The following is a 14,881-nucleotide window of genomic DNA, read 5'->3' as shown; positions in this document are numbered from 1 at the left end:
ATAAATTGTTGAACCTAACAGGCTGACCTGTCATCATTTCTGCTTTCTTCATGAGGAAGAAATATTTTAAAAGCTCAGAAGATTAAAATAAATGAAAGCCAAGCACAAATATTTATCATAGCTAAAGTAGTGCAACTACACAGACAAGCAAATCTTGAAGCACTTTAATTCTGCACATGTAAGGAGCCAAGTCCATCAATATTGCTACTAGAACAAAGAAAAATATTTTCAAGAGATACAGTCCCAATGAATTCCATTTTAAATTTCAAATCAGGGAGCTTTATTACAAAATAGGATATTACAAATTTACCTGTATAGTTATCTTAAAACCAACTAGATATGAAATAAGGTCTTTGTGCATTTGTCTGCGCATTTGACCTCATCACTACCAGGATTGACAAAATAAAATTATTCAACAAACAGAAGCTTTAATCAATATTATAAGAAGAAAGTGAGCATCAGAAGCTCCCTTGTTAAACCAAGGAATCACTAACTCTCACCATTATAAATGATTACAACTGCTTGTGATAGCGCAGTAGAAATCCACTCAAGCTTGCTTATTAATTTCAGATCCTGTTGGCATCAGCAAGTCTTGGAGCAGTACTCAGGCAACATCCAAAGTATGTTTTGTTTGGAATTCCAAATAGATTTCTCAACTGGCACTCAATTAAAATAAATCATGATCCAAAGACTACTCACTTACCAAAAAGAGACTGAAGTGCTAAAACAAGGCTGAAATGGAAGAGAGTACAGAAAACTACGTATATTGATTTTCTCAGCAAATCTCCTCAGGACACATTGGTAGTATTTGTGATAGCAAAGGTGAATTAGGAAAGCAGTTTGGAAACAAAACCCATATGCATGGATTTTTTTGAGGGAAGACAATGGAACATAATTGCCTAATAAATATGCAACATGGTGGTACACAGATGTTTTTCTTACAGAATATAAATGTGCCATGAGATGGAATGACCAATGCTTTTCTTTTATATTCTAGTCCAGGTCATTTAGACAAGCAGAATTTTAAAAGTTTTACAAATAACACACCCTGGCAAAATAACAGTGAGCAGGATAGGAACAGATTTCAGTAGGAAAGGGAGATAAATAAGTAAATGGAGAAATGTATGGCATATAAATTTGACAAGAAACAATGTAGCAAGGCATAAAAGCCAAATGCAATTGTTTTGAGGTTGAACCTAATCCTGAAGGAACATTGTGCTGCAATTCACAAATACATGAAAATAGCAGACCAAGGTGAACAGAGTTGATAAAGTAAAGAAATCCTTTGTTTGGCAAATATTGCCATGAAAATCAAAATCACATACTTGAATTTGTTCAAATTGGTAAGAAGTAGCTTCAGAAAGCTGAAGATAACACAGCTTTCAACACTGCATTACAATTCTAATACTTAGTGCAAAACATTTGTCTACTGCTGTTATCAGTTTGACATTAACTTTGGTTTTTTAAAGTGATACAAATGGTCTGCTTTTAAGCTTAACAGGTAAAAAGCAGCAAAAAAAATTAACTTAAACACCTAAAATTTGCCCTCAAGATAACATTTCAATTTTTAATCCAACTAACAGTGTAAAGATATTGCAACAAATGCAAGGTTACATTATGCCTATTTAGACTCAAAGGATAAAGATAAATCCTTTTCTTTACTTGTGTTATTATTTTATGGAAAAAATGTCAAAGTCCATAAGAAAATAAAGCTATCACAAAGAACTTTAGGAATTCAAGGTGTGAAAAACAATTTGCAAATGGCGTACTTGTCAAATTAAGCAGACAAAGATCAGCCTAAAACAACTCAGCTTTATATCATACCAAAATCAATGCTAGCTGGAACACGCAAGATTTTTAAAGTTTCTATCGTAAACAATCAATTGACCCAAATTAAATATTAACAGATGTTTAACAGCAGTTTAGAAACAATTACGACGGTGAGAAAATAGTCAACTTATTCTTATATTCCTGTGATAACATAAGATTTTACAAGGATGGTGAAGTCATGACAGTAAGAAACAAATATTTGAATCAAAACAGGTGATGCACCATACAATTACCCTAACAGTTTTGCTGCCCATTTTCAAGCCACTTTAAACAAGTTAACGTAGTATACAAAAATTTTAATAAGTTTAATCTTTATTGGTGAAACACCTGGTGTATAAAATTGTACAAAATATTTAAAACGCATATACCTGTAATCTTATATCCATAAACCGCCAGTTGACCTGCCATATATTCTCCATCTGAACTGTTATGTGAACAGCCCCAGGTTTTCACCCAGATCTTCTGTGCACCAGGGATAACGCTGCAACAAGTAGAATGAAAAAAAAAGACCAACATTTAAGACCATAAAAAAATAGGAACAGTAGTAGGCTGTTTGCTCCCCCCCCCAAGCCTGCTCCATCAATTGAACAAGATCATGGCTGATCCAACATTGGTCATATCCAAATTCCAGCCTTCTCCCCATAAACCTTGATGCCCCTAATGATCAAGAATTTATCTCAGCCTTAAATATACACATAGCTTTCTGTGGTAAGGAGTTCCAAAGATTCTCAACCCTCAGAAGAAATTCGTCCTGATCTCAGCTTTAAATTGGCATCCCTTTATTTTGAAACTATGCAGTGTGCTCCTAGGGTCTCACATGAGGGAAAATATCAGCATTTACCCTGTCAAGCCCTTTTAGAATCTGATATGTTTCGATGAGATCACCTCTCATTTTTCTATACTCTCATTCGTAGAGTCCTAACCTGTTTTGCTTTTGCCTCCAAACCAAGAATCATTGCAGTGAACCTTCTATGAACTGCCTCCAACGAAATACCTTTTCTTAAATTCAGGGATCAAAACTGCTCACGTCACTCCAAATGGTTTCACCAGCATCTTGTACAGCTGCAGTAAGACTTACCTACTATTATACTTTAACCCCTTTGAAATAAGGAGCAATATTCCAACAGCCTTCCTTATTATTTCTGCACTTGTGTAATCACTTTGGGCATCATGCATAAGTAACCCTAGTCCCTTTGTGTAACCACTTTCCACAGGTTTTCTCTATTTAAATAATATTTTATTTGTTTGTTCTCCCTTTCAAAATGAACTTCACATTTTCCCACATTTGCCAACTTCTTGCCCACTCAAAAACTGTAAATCGCTCTGTAAACTGTTTGCCTAGTTCCATGTTGTCTGCAAATATGGCTATCATATATTCACTTCCTTCCTCAAGTCATCAAGATATGCTGTAAACAACTGCAATCCCAGCACCGATCCCTGTGGTACCCCATCAGTCATAGATCCCCACCATGAAAAAGAACTCCCCCTTATCCCAACTCACTGTTTCATACCCAGGAGCCAATTCTCTAGTTTATGGAATTATACTACCTTTAAAATCATGGGCTCTTATCTTATGAAGTAACCTTTTATGAGGTATTTTGTTGAACGCTTCTCAAAGTTCAAATACAACACATCTACTGGTTCCCCTCTAACTCATCTGGTTGACATTTCCTCAAAAAGACTAATTCATTAGTCAGACTTGACTTCCCTTTCATGAAGCCATGCCTGACTCTGCTTGATTAGATTATGATTTTCCAAATGTTTGTTATTAGTTCATTAAAAATTGATTTCAACTTTTTTTCCAAACAATAAATCTTAGGCCATTTGGCATATTGTTACCTGCTTTTTGCCTCCTTTCCTTTTTGATTAGGGGTGTCACATTGGCAGTTTTCTAATCCTCCAGCATTTCTCCAGAATCCAACAATTTTTGGAAACTTCAAACCAGTGCATCCAATATCACGGTATGTACTTCTTTTAGGAACCAGAATACAAGCTATCAGGACCACAAGACTCATCATGGGCCTTTGGCCCTGCACATTTGTCGAAAACTAATTCTAAATGATACTTAATTCCTCCCCCCCATTAATTAGTATTAATAGGATGTTTGAAGTATATTCCACAATAAAGACTGATGCATAACTCCTCTGCCACTTCCTTGTGCCTCATAACTACCTCCCATATTATTTTGCTAAGATGCCTTTGATCACTTCCCCCTCTTTATATGTCACATTAAAAATATTATTTTGTCCTTGATTATTTTCAAGAGACGTCATAAAGGCAGAGGTGCGAAAAAGTCCAAGAAGATGTAGTTTTTTTTTTAATTTCCCACTAATCTACCTTCAGTGTATTTTTTTTCTCTCCATCACCTTTTTCAACTTCCTTCGCTGGATTCCAAATTTACCCCAATCTTCAGAGCTATCAGTGACTTGTGTCTCGTGTGCTTTTTCGTATAGTCTCAACATCCTTGGTTAGCCATGATTGGCTGATCGCTTTTAGAATCTTTTCTTCTTACTGGATATATCTTTGTAGAGAGTCATGAATTACCTCCTTTAATGTCTGCCATTTTCTTGTTACTGGCTTTCCTGCTGTGTCCACTTTAGCTAACTCAACCCTCATTTCTTTGTAATTTCTTTATTTAAATTAAACATAGTTGTTTCAAATCCATGGTTCTCACACTGAGTAATAAATTCTATGTTACGATCACTACTTTCTAGGGGATCTTTTACTCCGATGTCATTCAGTAAACCTACCTCATCTTCCATTACTAGATCTAGGAAAGCCTGTTCTCTTGTTGGCTGCATGACATATTGCTCTAGCAAACTACCCCTAATGCACTCTACGAATTTGTTGTCATAGCTTCCCTTCCAACTCGACTGACCCAATGACCATGAAGAGTAAAGTCACCCATAATTACTGCTCTATTAGTTTTAGATGTATTTATTTGTTGATTTATGCCCTTTTGCACACTGTGGCTACTGCTTATGGATCTATACACTATGTATTCCAGTTGTTATTGACCAGGCCAGACCCCCTCAAAATATTTCAAAAATGTAGCCTAGACCCTAACTTTACCTTATTTTAAAGGATGTGAGGTGGATATTTCAGGTGTGATGCAGCTGATCAAACCACTTAGCTTTAAGCAAAATAGGATTTATTTAAACACTACAGTTGAAACACGAACAAAGAAAGCAGAATTTAGAATAACTTAACCGACCCGATACAGTAACTATTACTAACAGTCCCAATACACCAACACCCCAAAAACACACACATTGGGAGAAAAGATAAATTCAACACAGATTCTTATACGTAGGAGGGAACAACATCCAAAGTGATTTCAGAACAAGGTCAGAGCAGTTCTTTACTGAAGCTTGCAACTCCCCTCTACTCTCTTATCTTGAGACTGCTACAGCTAAAAACAAACTAGAAAAACCTGAACTGGAGAATTAGCCACTTCCCTTCCATTGTTGAACTAGCACCTTCCTCGACTCTATTAAAAGCAATCAAGAACAAAATAACCTTTTTAAAATGATACCACTGCCAAACAGTATCTTCTTTCCCTTGCCACACTTACCTACAGCCAAATGAATTCTACATCATCCGATCTTACATCTTCTATCACTGCCCTCATTTCACCACTTTTTCCTTCCCTCCTGCTTCTCCCATGTCAAATATTCCTGAATATTAAGTTCTCAAAACTGACCTGCATGCAACCATATCACCGCAATGGCCACAAGATCCCATCCATTTACCTTTAACTGTGGCATCACTTTGTGTACCTTACTCTGAATGCTTTGAAAATTAAAATACAAAGCCTTCAACCATTTTACGATATCTTCTCCTCTGACATTTCCCAATAATCTTCTGGAGGTTTGAACTTTGAAATACATTAGCACCTCATGCAAAATATTGTGGAAACAGTAAGACACAGTTACAGGCCAATGCGCCTTGTACCGTGGCAGGAAATTACTGGACAAGATTCTTAGGGACAGGATTTACTTACATTTGGAAATGGATTTATTGGTGGTAAGCAGCATAGCTTTGTTGGGGCGGATGTGGTGGAGTCATTTCTCACAAGCTTGATTGCCATTTTCTCAAAAAACAAAGATTATTGATAAGGAGAGGGATGTTGGTTACATGGACTTTAACAAGGTCTCTCACAGCAAGCTGATACAGGAGGTGAAATCTCATGAGATCCATGTGTGCTGTTAAGATGGATACAAAACAGGCTTAGTCATAGAATACAGAGCAGCAGTCTACAGGTATCAGTGCTGGGATCCCTGTCGTTTGCAATATATTTTAAAACGAATTGGAGGAGAAGGCAGGTGGTCTAATTAGTAAGTTTGTGGACAACACAAAGATTGGTGGAGTTGCTGATAGTGAGGAGAATTGCTAGTGGGTATAGCCAATTATACATAGGCTCGAGACTTGGGCAGAGAAATGGCAAATGGAATTTAATCTGGAACAAATGCTAGGTGATGCATTTTGGAAGGTCCAACGAAGAAGGGAAGTACACAGAAAGGGCAGAACCTTTGGAAGCATTAATATACAGAGGGACCTCGGCAAGCAGATGCACAATCTCCTGAAAATGGCAACACAAATCACAAGCTGGTCAATGCGGCATATGGCATGCTTGCCTTTATTGGTCAGGACACAGAGTATAAAAATTGGCACGTCATGTTGCAGCTGTATATAACTTTTATTACGTCACATTTGGAATATTGCACACAGTTCTGGTCACTACACTACCAGAAGCATGTGGAGATTCGAGAGATACTGAAAAGGTATTATCAGCATGTTCCCAGGTTTTGAGGATAATAGCTGTCAGGAGAGATTAGACTAATTTGGTTTGTTTTCACTTGGATATCAAATGCATGGATAGAGTTAATGTTCAGAGTTTTCAACCAACAGTAGAAATATTAAATACAAGGGGACATTCATTTAAGGTATAAGGGGGAAAAAGTTTAAAGGAAATGTGAGGGGCAAGTTTTTTTTTTAAAACATAGAGGATGGTAAGTGCCTGGAATGCATTGCCAGAGAACAAGGTAAAAGCAGATACAATAACTACATTTAAGAGGGATCTTGACATGAAGAGACAGGGAATAGAGGGATACGGACTTCATAGAGGCAAAAGGCATTTAAAAGGCATCATGTGTCAGCACAGGCTTGGTGGGCCCAAGGGCCTATTCCTGTTCTGTACTGTCCTTTGTTCAATAATTAATCACAGTCGTATTTTGTTTGTTGTGACCTACAGATTTAAGATCAAGACCAGCTCTTTCAAAGTCAGCAGACTCTATCTCCAATTGCAATTTACAGTTTTGATAGTTAAGGTCAATCTATTTGCACTGGATTATTTTCAAATCTCATCTCCCTACTTGAAATCTAACTGCCAGCTATTTCAGAGACATTCCTTTTACAAAACAACCTCGATAATCCAAACGAGATGGGTGGGGAGTATTTTGTTCGGATAACTGATTGTGCTGCAAAGGTAGCGATAGAGGACAGAGAAAGGTTGAGAAGAGAGGTCCACGCTGCCCACAGATAAGGATAATTAATGCCAGGAAACAAAACAAAACGCAGGCACCAGGCAGGATTCACACACAAGGCCTCCTTAAATCGTGTGAAGATCAAAAGGTGATCAGAGAGTGGCGTGCAGCCGCAGTGCTGCGTGAGATGACGCTGATGGCCCGCTTACTGCCATTAAGCGGTTGGAGGGCTCACGGAAGGAGTGCAGGAAGGAGGATGTTCGCAACAGGACGGACGACAGCGGCTTCAGTTATATCAACTGTTGCCTTGTGAATAAAGCACTGTAGCCCTGGCAACTGTTACCCACCAACAACTGCTCACAACAACAGCAACCGAGGTGACTATTATTAGTATCATTATATATCTGTCGTTCCTCTCAGCCCCAAATTGCTCTTTCTGCCTGCTTCATACCACTCCACGAGAAGTCACAAACTGTCGATAGCTTCTTTAATGCGGACTGGAGGTGGCGTCGGTAACACCTCTTTGATGTAATGTTTTTACGGGACCTTGAGATCTTGTTTAGATAATCCGAATTCAGATAATTGATGTTTGGATAACCGAGGTTGTTCTGTACATAGATTGCACAGCTTGTTTTTAGCTCAACGTCAGATTGAAACAAAAAAATCATAGATAAATCAACCAAAATATGAGCAACCGTTTATCACTGTAATACATCCCTCTCATTACGGCTTCTTCTCTCCTAACAAACTCATCTAAACAGTTGCTTTCCTCACTATTACATTTCAAAAAGATAGTCAGTATCCTCTCTAAATATTTAATTTACTGAAGTACCAACAATACTCAAGCCGTATGATCAAAGAAAGAAGGTTTTCCTCGGTGTTTATCATAATTAGCTGCATGGTTAAATGTAGAATTTTCATCTTGATTGTAAAAAATTCTTCACTCTTTCATCACCTACCTCCACCTGCACACAATATAAATTATTCCATGGCTATGGATATGAAGAAAGGAAGCTTTCCTGGCTTTAGTCAATGTCACTTGAATAAATGATCATGAAATTTCTGAATGATCAAGGTTAAAGGGTATATATTTTCAACTCACTCCAAGGTGCTTCGCAAGCACATCAATGCCTCCCCTTCCAGTGCTCTTTCACTCATTGTTTCCCCTTCTTTCTACTATCGATGCAACCAGCCTCCATTATCCACAGTTCATTTTGTTACACACCAGGCCAGACCACCTCAAAACATTTCAAGAAAGTAGCCCGGACCCTAACTTTGATAGCTGTTTTAAGCAGGTGTAGAATGGATAGTCAAAGAGTGATGCAGCTGGCTCAACCACTTAATTTTAAACAAAACAGAATTTATTCGCAAGATTATCAAATGAAACACAAACAAAACAGAACTGAATATGGAATAACTTAACCTATCTGAAAACCTAACAGATTATCCCAACTTAATGATTCGGTTCCAAATTCCTGTAAGAATACCCATAAACACCCCTTGGCACAAAAGATAAAATCAAACACAGGGTCTTACAAGAGAGATGTCAGAGAGAGGGAAAATCAGCATGGACCTGATTCTTTGGGTCCAGCAGCTTTACAACTGACTGCTTGCTAAAACCAAACCCAACCCAAACCAGAGAAAAGCTGAGCTGGGAGAACGTCTTTCATCATGCAAGTGTTTATTTTCTTTAAAGCTTGATAGCCTTTTGCCTGAGGCAGTATTTGTAAGCTCTAATCAAATTGGCCTAAAACCCATCCATGCCAAACTTCACAGCAACTCCCCATTTATTACCCCTCTGAAAAAAAAACTAAGGGCAACATAACCTTATTAAAGGAACAGCATCACTATTTCTGCCACCTCAAACACCATTAAACACAGTTTCCTTCCATTCTAGCATTCAAAAAGGACCATTCTCTCCACAACACCTTGATGCACTCCTCAATAACCCCAACCACCCTGCTTTTTGGCACCAACTCAAGAAATGCAACAACCACCTCTTCATCTTCTCCTTTCCTGTCATCCAGGATCCCAAAATGTTTTTGCAGATTGGATGCAAGACGAAAAGTCTTCACTTTTTGTCACTTTTTAGTAATATGAATATTTTCAGAACCTTTAAAATGCACCATTAACAAATCCTCCCCCATTGTCCATCAGAATTGTAGCCAGTGGTCCCCATGCATATTTCCAAGGCACCTTACCATTACTGTAGACAAACTGAATCGGGTTGCATATTTACAAGACGTAAAATTAAAAATGTTGTTGATTTATCCCACACCTTTTACATAATTCGTGGCCACAGATTTCAAGTCCGGTGTTAGCAGGACATGTCTAATAAACCATGAAGGCATCATCTGGTATTTTTCATTTACACTAAATTTCCTATTAATCTCTTCGATGTTATTTTGTATTCAAACATAACTGGATCCTTAACCTGACAGCAATTAGCATTCTTCCCTCTCCAAATCGTTATCACTCAATACCATTAACACTTCATTAATACTCGGAATAGAAATACCAATCATTTTTAATGGGAATGTAATAATGCCTGATAAGTTAAAGTGAAGATCTACTAACATCCAAAAGCAATTGCTATATCATGTTCAGTTTCATCTGTGCATTTTTTTTTTAAGTGGAAGTCTTGCTCAGCAGCAAGGGTTGTCACTATAGACACATGTATTAATAAAGTGGCTATTCCAACAATTTTGCACCGAGTCACCAGTTCTCACCTTATTCCTGTATTTTCTGTGATCTCAAAGTGTTGTCATGCTTGAACCTGAGAAGTAGAGTCTCATACTCACTGATCTTTGATCCTCATTACTGATAGATTCTGAACAACATTTTAAACCAATTCACCAAATATTGGGAAGGTACAACCACAATCTAACATGGTGGTTTTGACAATCATTACTGCTGTCAAGTCTATCACTAATAAATCTCTCAGATTGTTTACCATCATCTTCAAATTCTAAACTCTGCCATGCATTACTTAAAAAACCTGCTGTTCCAGTTTGGGAAGTTAATTGCATAATGATACTTTTAAGCACATCTGAACCATCTGCTAACAGTTCCTTGTGCACTCCTCGTGTTCATTCATCAAGTATTACTGCTCCAAACCTACCATCATCCGGATCTACAAATGCCTTCATCCTCATTCCTTTTGTTTGGAACTCTTCTGTTGCACTTGTGTAATCTTATATAAAATCGGCTTAAGTTCATGAATACATTGACAATCCATCATGTTTTTCAAAAATCTATCGTAAATTGGGTTGGGATGTCTGGTCGGCATGGAAGGCTTGGACCAAAGGGTCCGTTTCCGTGCTGTATATCTCTGACTCTATGCCGCATATTTAGTTGATCACTTTTCTTGTAAATTTCACACACCTTCACTTTCCTTCACATTCAACTGAAAGTCATCCAGTTCATAAAATACTTTGCTTTTGACTTTACTCTTTTTAAAAAGCAATATTAGTAAAGACATAACTTATGCCCATATATCTACTTCATTTTACAACAACTCATAAGATTCAAATTGAGATAACATCGATGGCTAATAATTTACACTTGCTTTCAGCCATCCTTCATAAAAATAGCTCAGATTATAATTTTTTGCCTGAACTTATTTTTTCCTTAGTGTTCAACCTTCAGATTTAGGCAACCATCTTCTGCACCTACACTAATTCATTCAGATGCCAGACGGCAAAGTCAGAAATCAGATGGCAATAATTTTACATAATTCTAGATTTATTTACAGAATGTAACATTGCATGTCTATTTCCTCCCTAACCAAGAAGTTTCTCTTTATATTCCTTTAAGCAATGTTCAGGAACTGAGGTACAAATTAACAAATTAAAAGGCTGTATTATACAAATCAGAACTTTGACAGTGTTAGAATATTTTTGTCAAAAAGGATTGTGGGTATCAAAGCTACAGGAAGGAGATTTGCCTGCTCTCCAGTGACCACCTTATTCCATGGTGCTCCAACAGTTACAGATTGCCAACCTGAAAATGTTTCTTTATCCAAGGTTTCTTTTATTAGTTAGCCAATCCTTAATGCATGCTGATATACTATCCCCAAAATCACAGACTCTTATTATGTGTAATACTCGATCAAACAAGTTTTGGAAACAAAATAGAATGGAGAAAATAGGATGCCCAGCTTGAAAGTAGTTTGGCTCAGCCTGAGACTATGCTCGAGGGAAACAGAGCTTGTGTCAGAGATTTAAAAAAAAGGCTTTGAACATCGCAGTATCAGATTAGAGGGAATCTCTGCATATCTCATGTGGAGAGGTCAAGAAGGGTGATGGAGAGGTGGAGCTCTTGGCAGTCAGCATATACACGGAACTTAATGTCATATTTTGGAATAATATCCCTTAGGGACAGCATGTTGATGAGAAATGGAATTAGGATGACAAAGAGATCCTTTTGGAAATCCAGAGACAACCATGTAGAAGCAGCAAAAGAAAACCCTGAAGATAATTCTCTGGCGATGGCTGGATACCAATGGAGGTACATAAACACCATAGGATATTAGTTAACAAGGATGAGAAGGAACTGCTTATAGCAAGAACAGTAGCATGGTATGTCACTCATGACCGAATAAGGGTTGTTTCACAGCACTGTGGCAGGGATGAAAACTTAAAGTATTTTAATTTGGAATTGCAATCAAGTGTTGCAACCTTTAATAAAATGATGGAAATGGAACTCACCTATCAGCCTGTACATCATCTGTCCCCTCATCCTGCTGGTGTTTTTTTCTCTTTCTAACATGTGGGACAATGCTCCGTTTTGCAAACTGTTGATCATGAGGTGTCGGATCTTGTGCTGACACAATATCTTCGATGTCTTCCACTAATGAATCACAAGCAGCCGGCATGATCTACAAAGAAAGAAAATAATTCCATACAATTCCATTATAAATTTTGAACAGTCACTTCTTTTTTGACATTGACTTTTGTACACATTTCTATATAACCAGTAATTAATACACAATTTGCGTAAAATAGACACTTTTTTTTTTAAATGAACAAATGCTCATTTTCAATGTTAACTTTAAATCAATTACTGACATCCCAAAGAAAGCTGAAAAAGAAACTCCAGATGATTTGAGGGCACTTCAAACTTTCAACCAAGCATTATCAACAGTATTTTGGAGATGAATATATTTACATCACTGCTGAATGTTTTAGAAATCATAGAAAATGACAGCACAAAAAGCAATTTGGCTCGCTATACCTTGAAATGGGAAAAGGACAGTAGGGCATTACTGAATATCACAAGTATGCACTCATAATTAAATGTGAATATTATGACGTGATAATATAACCATGTACACCAATCTGAAATGTAAATGATGTGAACATTATTTGTTAATGATGTAGGTGAGTAAATATGTAACCTTTCGATCGGAAACTTATCTATAGAATCCCTACAGTGTGGAAACAGACCCTTCGGCCCAACAAGTCCACACCAACCCTCTGAAGAGTAACTCACCCAGACCCAATCCCTTACCCTATATTTACCCCTGACTAATGCGCCTAACTACACATCTCTGAACACTATGGGCAATTGAGCATGGCCAATTCACCGAACCAGCACATCTTTGGATTGTGAGAGCAAACCTACGCAGACACAGGGAGAACGTGCAAACTCCACACAGTCTGTATAATACCGCTATTTCTGTAAAGTCAAAAGTGACAATACTGGGTTACGGTGTAACAGGTCCATTTGAAACTGCAAGCTTTATGAACTCCTGCTCCTTCATCAGGCACCTAAAGAGAGAGAATACATCAGACACCGAATTTCTGAGTACAAGATCAAAGGGTCGTACAACTTATGCAAATGTACTGAACAAACCTAGATGGCTACTCAATCTTTAAATCACTTAAAATGGAGGGGCAGGTTTTGATTAATAAATATGTAAATCCTAAAATTTCTTTCAAGTCACTGCCCCAAGATAACTGCAGGTTCTATCAGTATAAAGGTGACACCTCTGGTCAGATAACGTATTTTAGGTGTGAGGTCATGTTTCACATTTGTTTGTATCTGTCAGACAGGTTTTATTTCCAAAGTAGGAATTTATAAATGCCACATTGACTGACTGCCGACAGATCGTGTGCTTTTTGAATGAAATAGAACGTATCTGGAAATACAAATTCACCCCATTGATTTCTGTGCGCACATGTGAGAGTGCGCGTGAGGGTGCACGCATGCGGACACGCACACAACTCTCTCACAGGAACACACTCAGAGACCCTCTCTCATACACATTGTTCATAGCCCCTCATACTTACACTCCCTCACATTCCCTCTCACACAAATCTATGGGGTAAATTTGCATTTGCATTTGTTTTGTTCAAAAAGCTCATGATCTATAGACAGTCAGTCAAAGAAGCATTTATAAATTCCTACTTTGGAAATAAAACCAGTCTGACAGATACAAACAAACTTGAAACAGGGCCTCAAGCCTAAAATATGGTGTCTGACCAGACGTGTCACCTTTATCCTGATAAAATTATCTTGGGGCAGTGATTTAAAAGAAATTCTGGGATTTACATATTAATCCATTGAAACCTGCTACTCCATTCTAAGTGATTAAAGGCTAATTAGCCATCTAGATTTGTTCAATTCATTCGCATAAGTCGTTTGACACTTTGATCTTTTACTTAGAAATTCTGTGTCTGATTTATTCTCTCTCACTGGTTGCCCGAGGAAGGAGCGGGGGCTCCGAAAGCTTGCAACTTCAAATAAACCTGTTGGACTATAACCCAGTGTTGCGTGATTTCTGACTTTGTCAAGCCCAGTCCAACAGTGGCACTGCCACATCGTTATTTTTGCAGTAAACTTTGAGTTGTGCTCCATCTTTGATAGACATTTATGCATGAATAAAAGTTTGAACGAAGATTTTTGAAATACTATGAATCAAAGCTGGAATCAGAGGGGAATGTGCAGCTACAAAGAAAGAGAAGTTACAAAAAGAGCAGTCGTTTTAATGCTTTCAACAGTGCTAAGTGGGAATGAAAAAAACTTGGTTATAAAGGTAGGGATGCAAAGGAAAATGGAGTATCTAGTTAAGGGTGCAGATTTATTCTAGGTTGCTAAGCCGCTGGAGAGGATATTTGCCTCCTCACTCTCCACGGGAGTCGTACTGGAGGATTGGAAGGAGGCGAATGTTGTTCCTCTTTTCAAGAAGGGTAATAGGGAAATCCCTGGCAATTACAGACCAGTCAATCTTACGTATGTGGTCAGCAAAGTTTTGCAAAGAATTCTGAGGGATAGGATTTAGAACATAGAAAAATACAGCGCAGTACAGGCCCTTTGGCCCTCGATGTTGCGCCGATCCAAGCCCACCTAACCTACACTAGCCCACTATCCTCCATATGCCTATCCAATACCCGTTTAAATGCCCATAAAGAGGGACAATCCACCACTGCTACTGGCAGGGCATTCCACGAACTCACGACTCGCTGAGTAAAGAAACTACCCCTAACATCTGTCCTATACCAACCCCCCCTTAATTTAAAGCTATGCCCCCTTATAATAGCTGACTCCATACATGGAAAAAG

At 38.0% G+C, this 14,881-nt stretch overlaps 1 protein-coding gene across 1 annotated transcript in view; it reads right to left on the bottom strand.

Annotated features, from left to right (window-relative positions):
* The window catches only part of cdkal1 (CDK5 regulatory subunit associated protein 1-like 1), a 596,132-nt gene that overhangs the window by 574,529 nt on the left and 6,722 nt on the right, over window positions 1-14,881 (bottom strand). Inside the window, exons 2-3 of the mRNA XM_043718943.1 lie at window positions 12,026-12,195; window positions 2,199-2,311 (exon numbers count right to left, since the gene is read on the bottom strand). Coding sequence (XP_043574878.1) covers window positions 2,199-2,311; window positions 12,026-12,192 — 280 coding nt within the window. The 5' untranslated portion in view covers window positions 12,193-12,195. The remainder of the gene's footprint in view (window positions 1-2,198; window positions 2,312-12,025; window positions 12,196-14,881) is intronic.

This window comes from Chiloscyllium plagiosum, chromosome 29 (assembly GCF_004010195.1).
Source record: "Chiloscyllium plagiosum isolate BGI_BamShark_2017 chromosome 29, ASM401019v2, whole genome shotgun sequence".
In the NCBI taxonomy this organism is placed as follows: domain Eukaryota; kingdom Metazoa; phylum Chordata; class Chondrichthyes; order Orectolobiformes; family Hemiscylliidae; genus Chiloscyllium; species Chiloscyllium plagiosum.
This window is presented reverse-complemented; position numbering and strand designations above follow the sequence as displayed.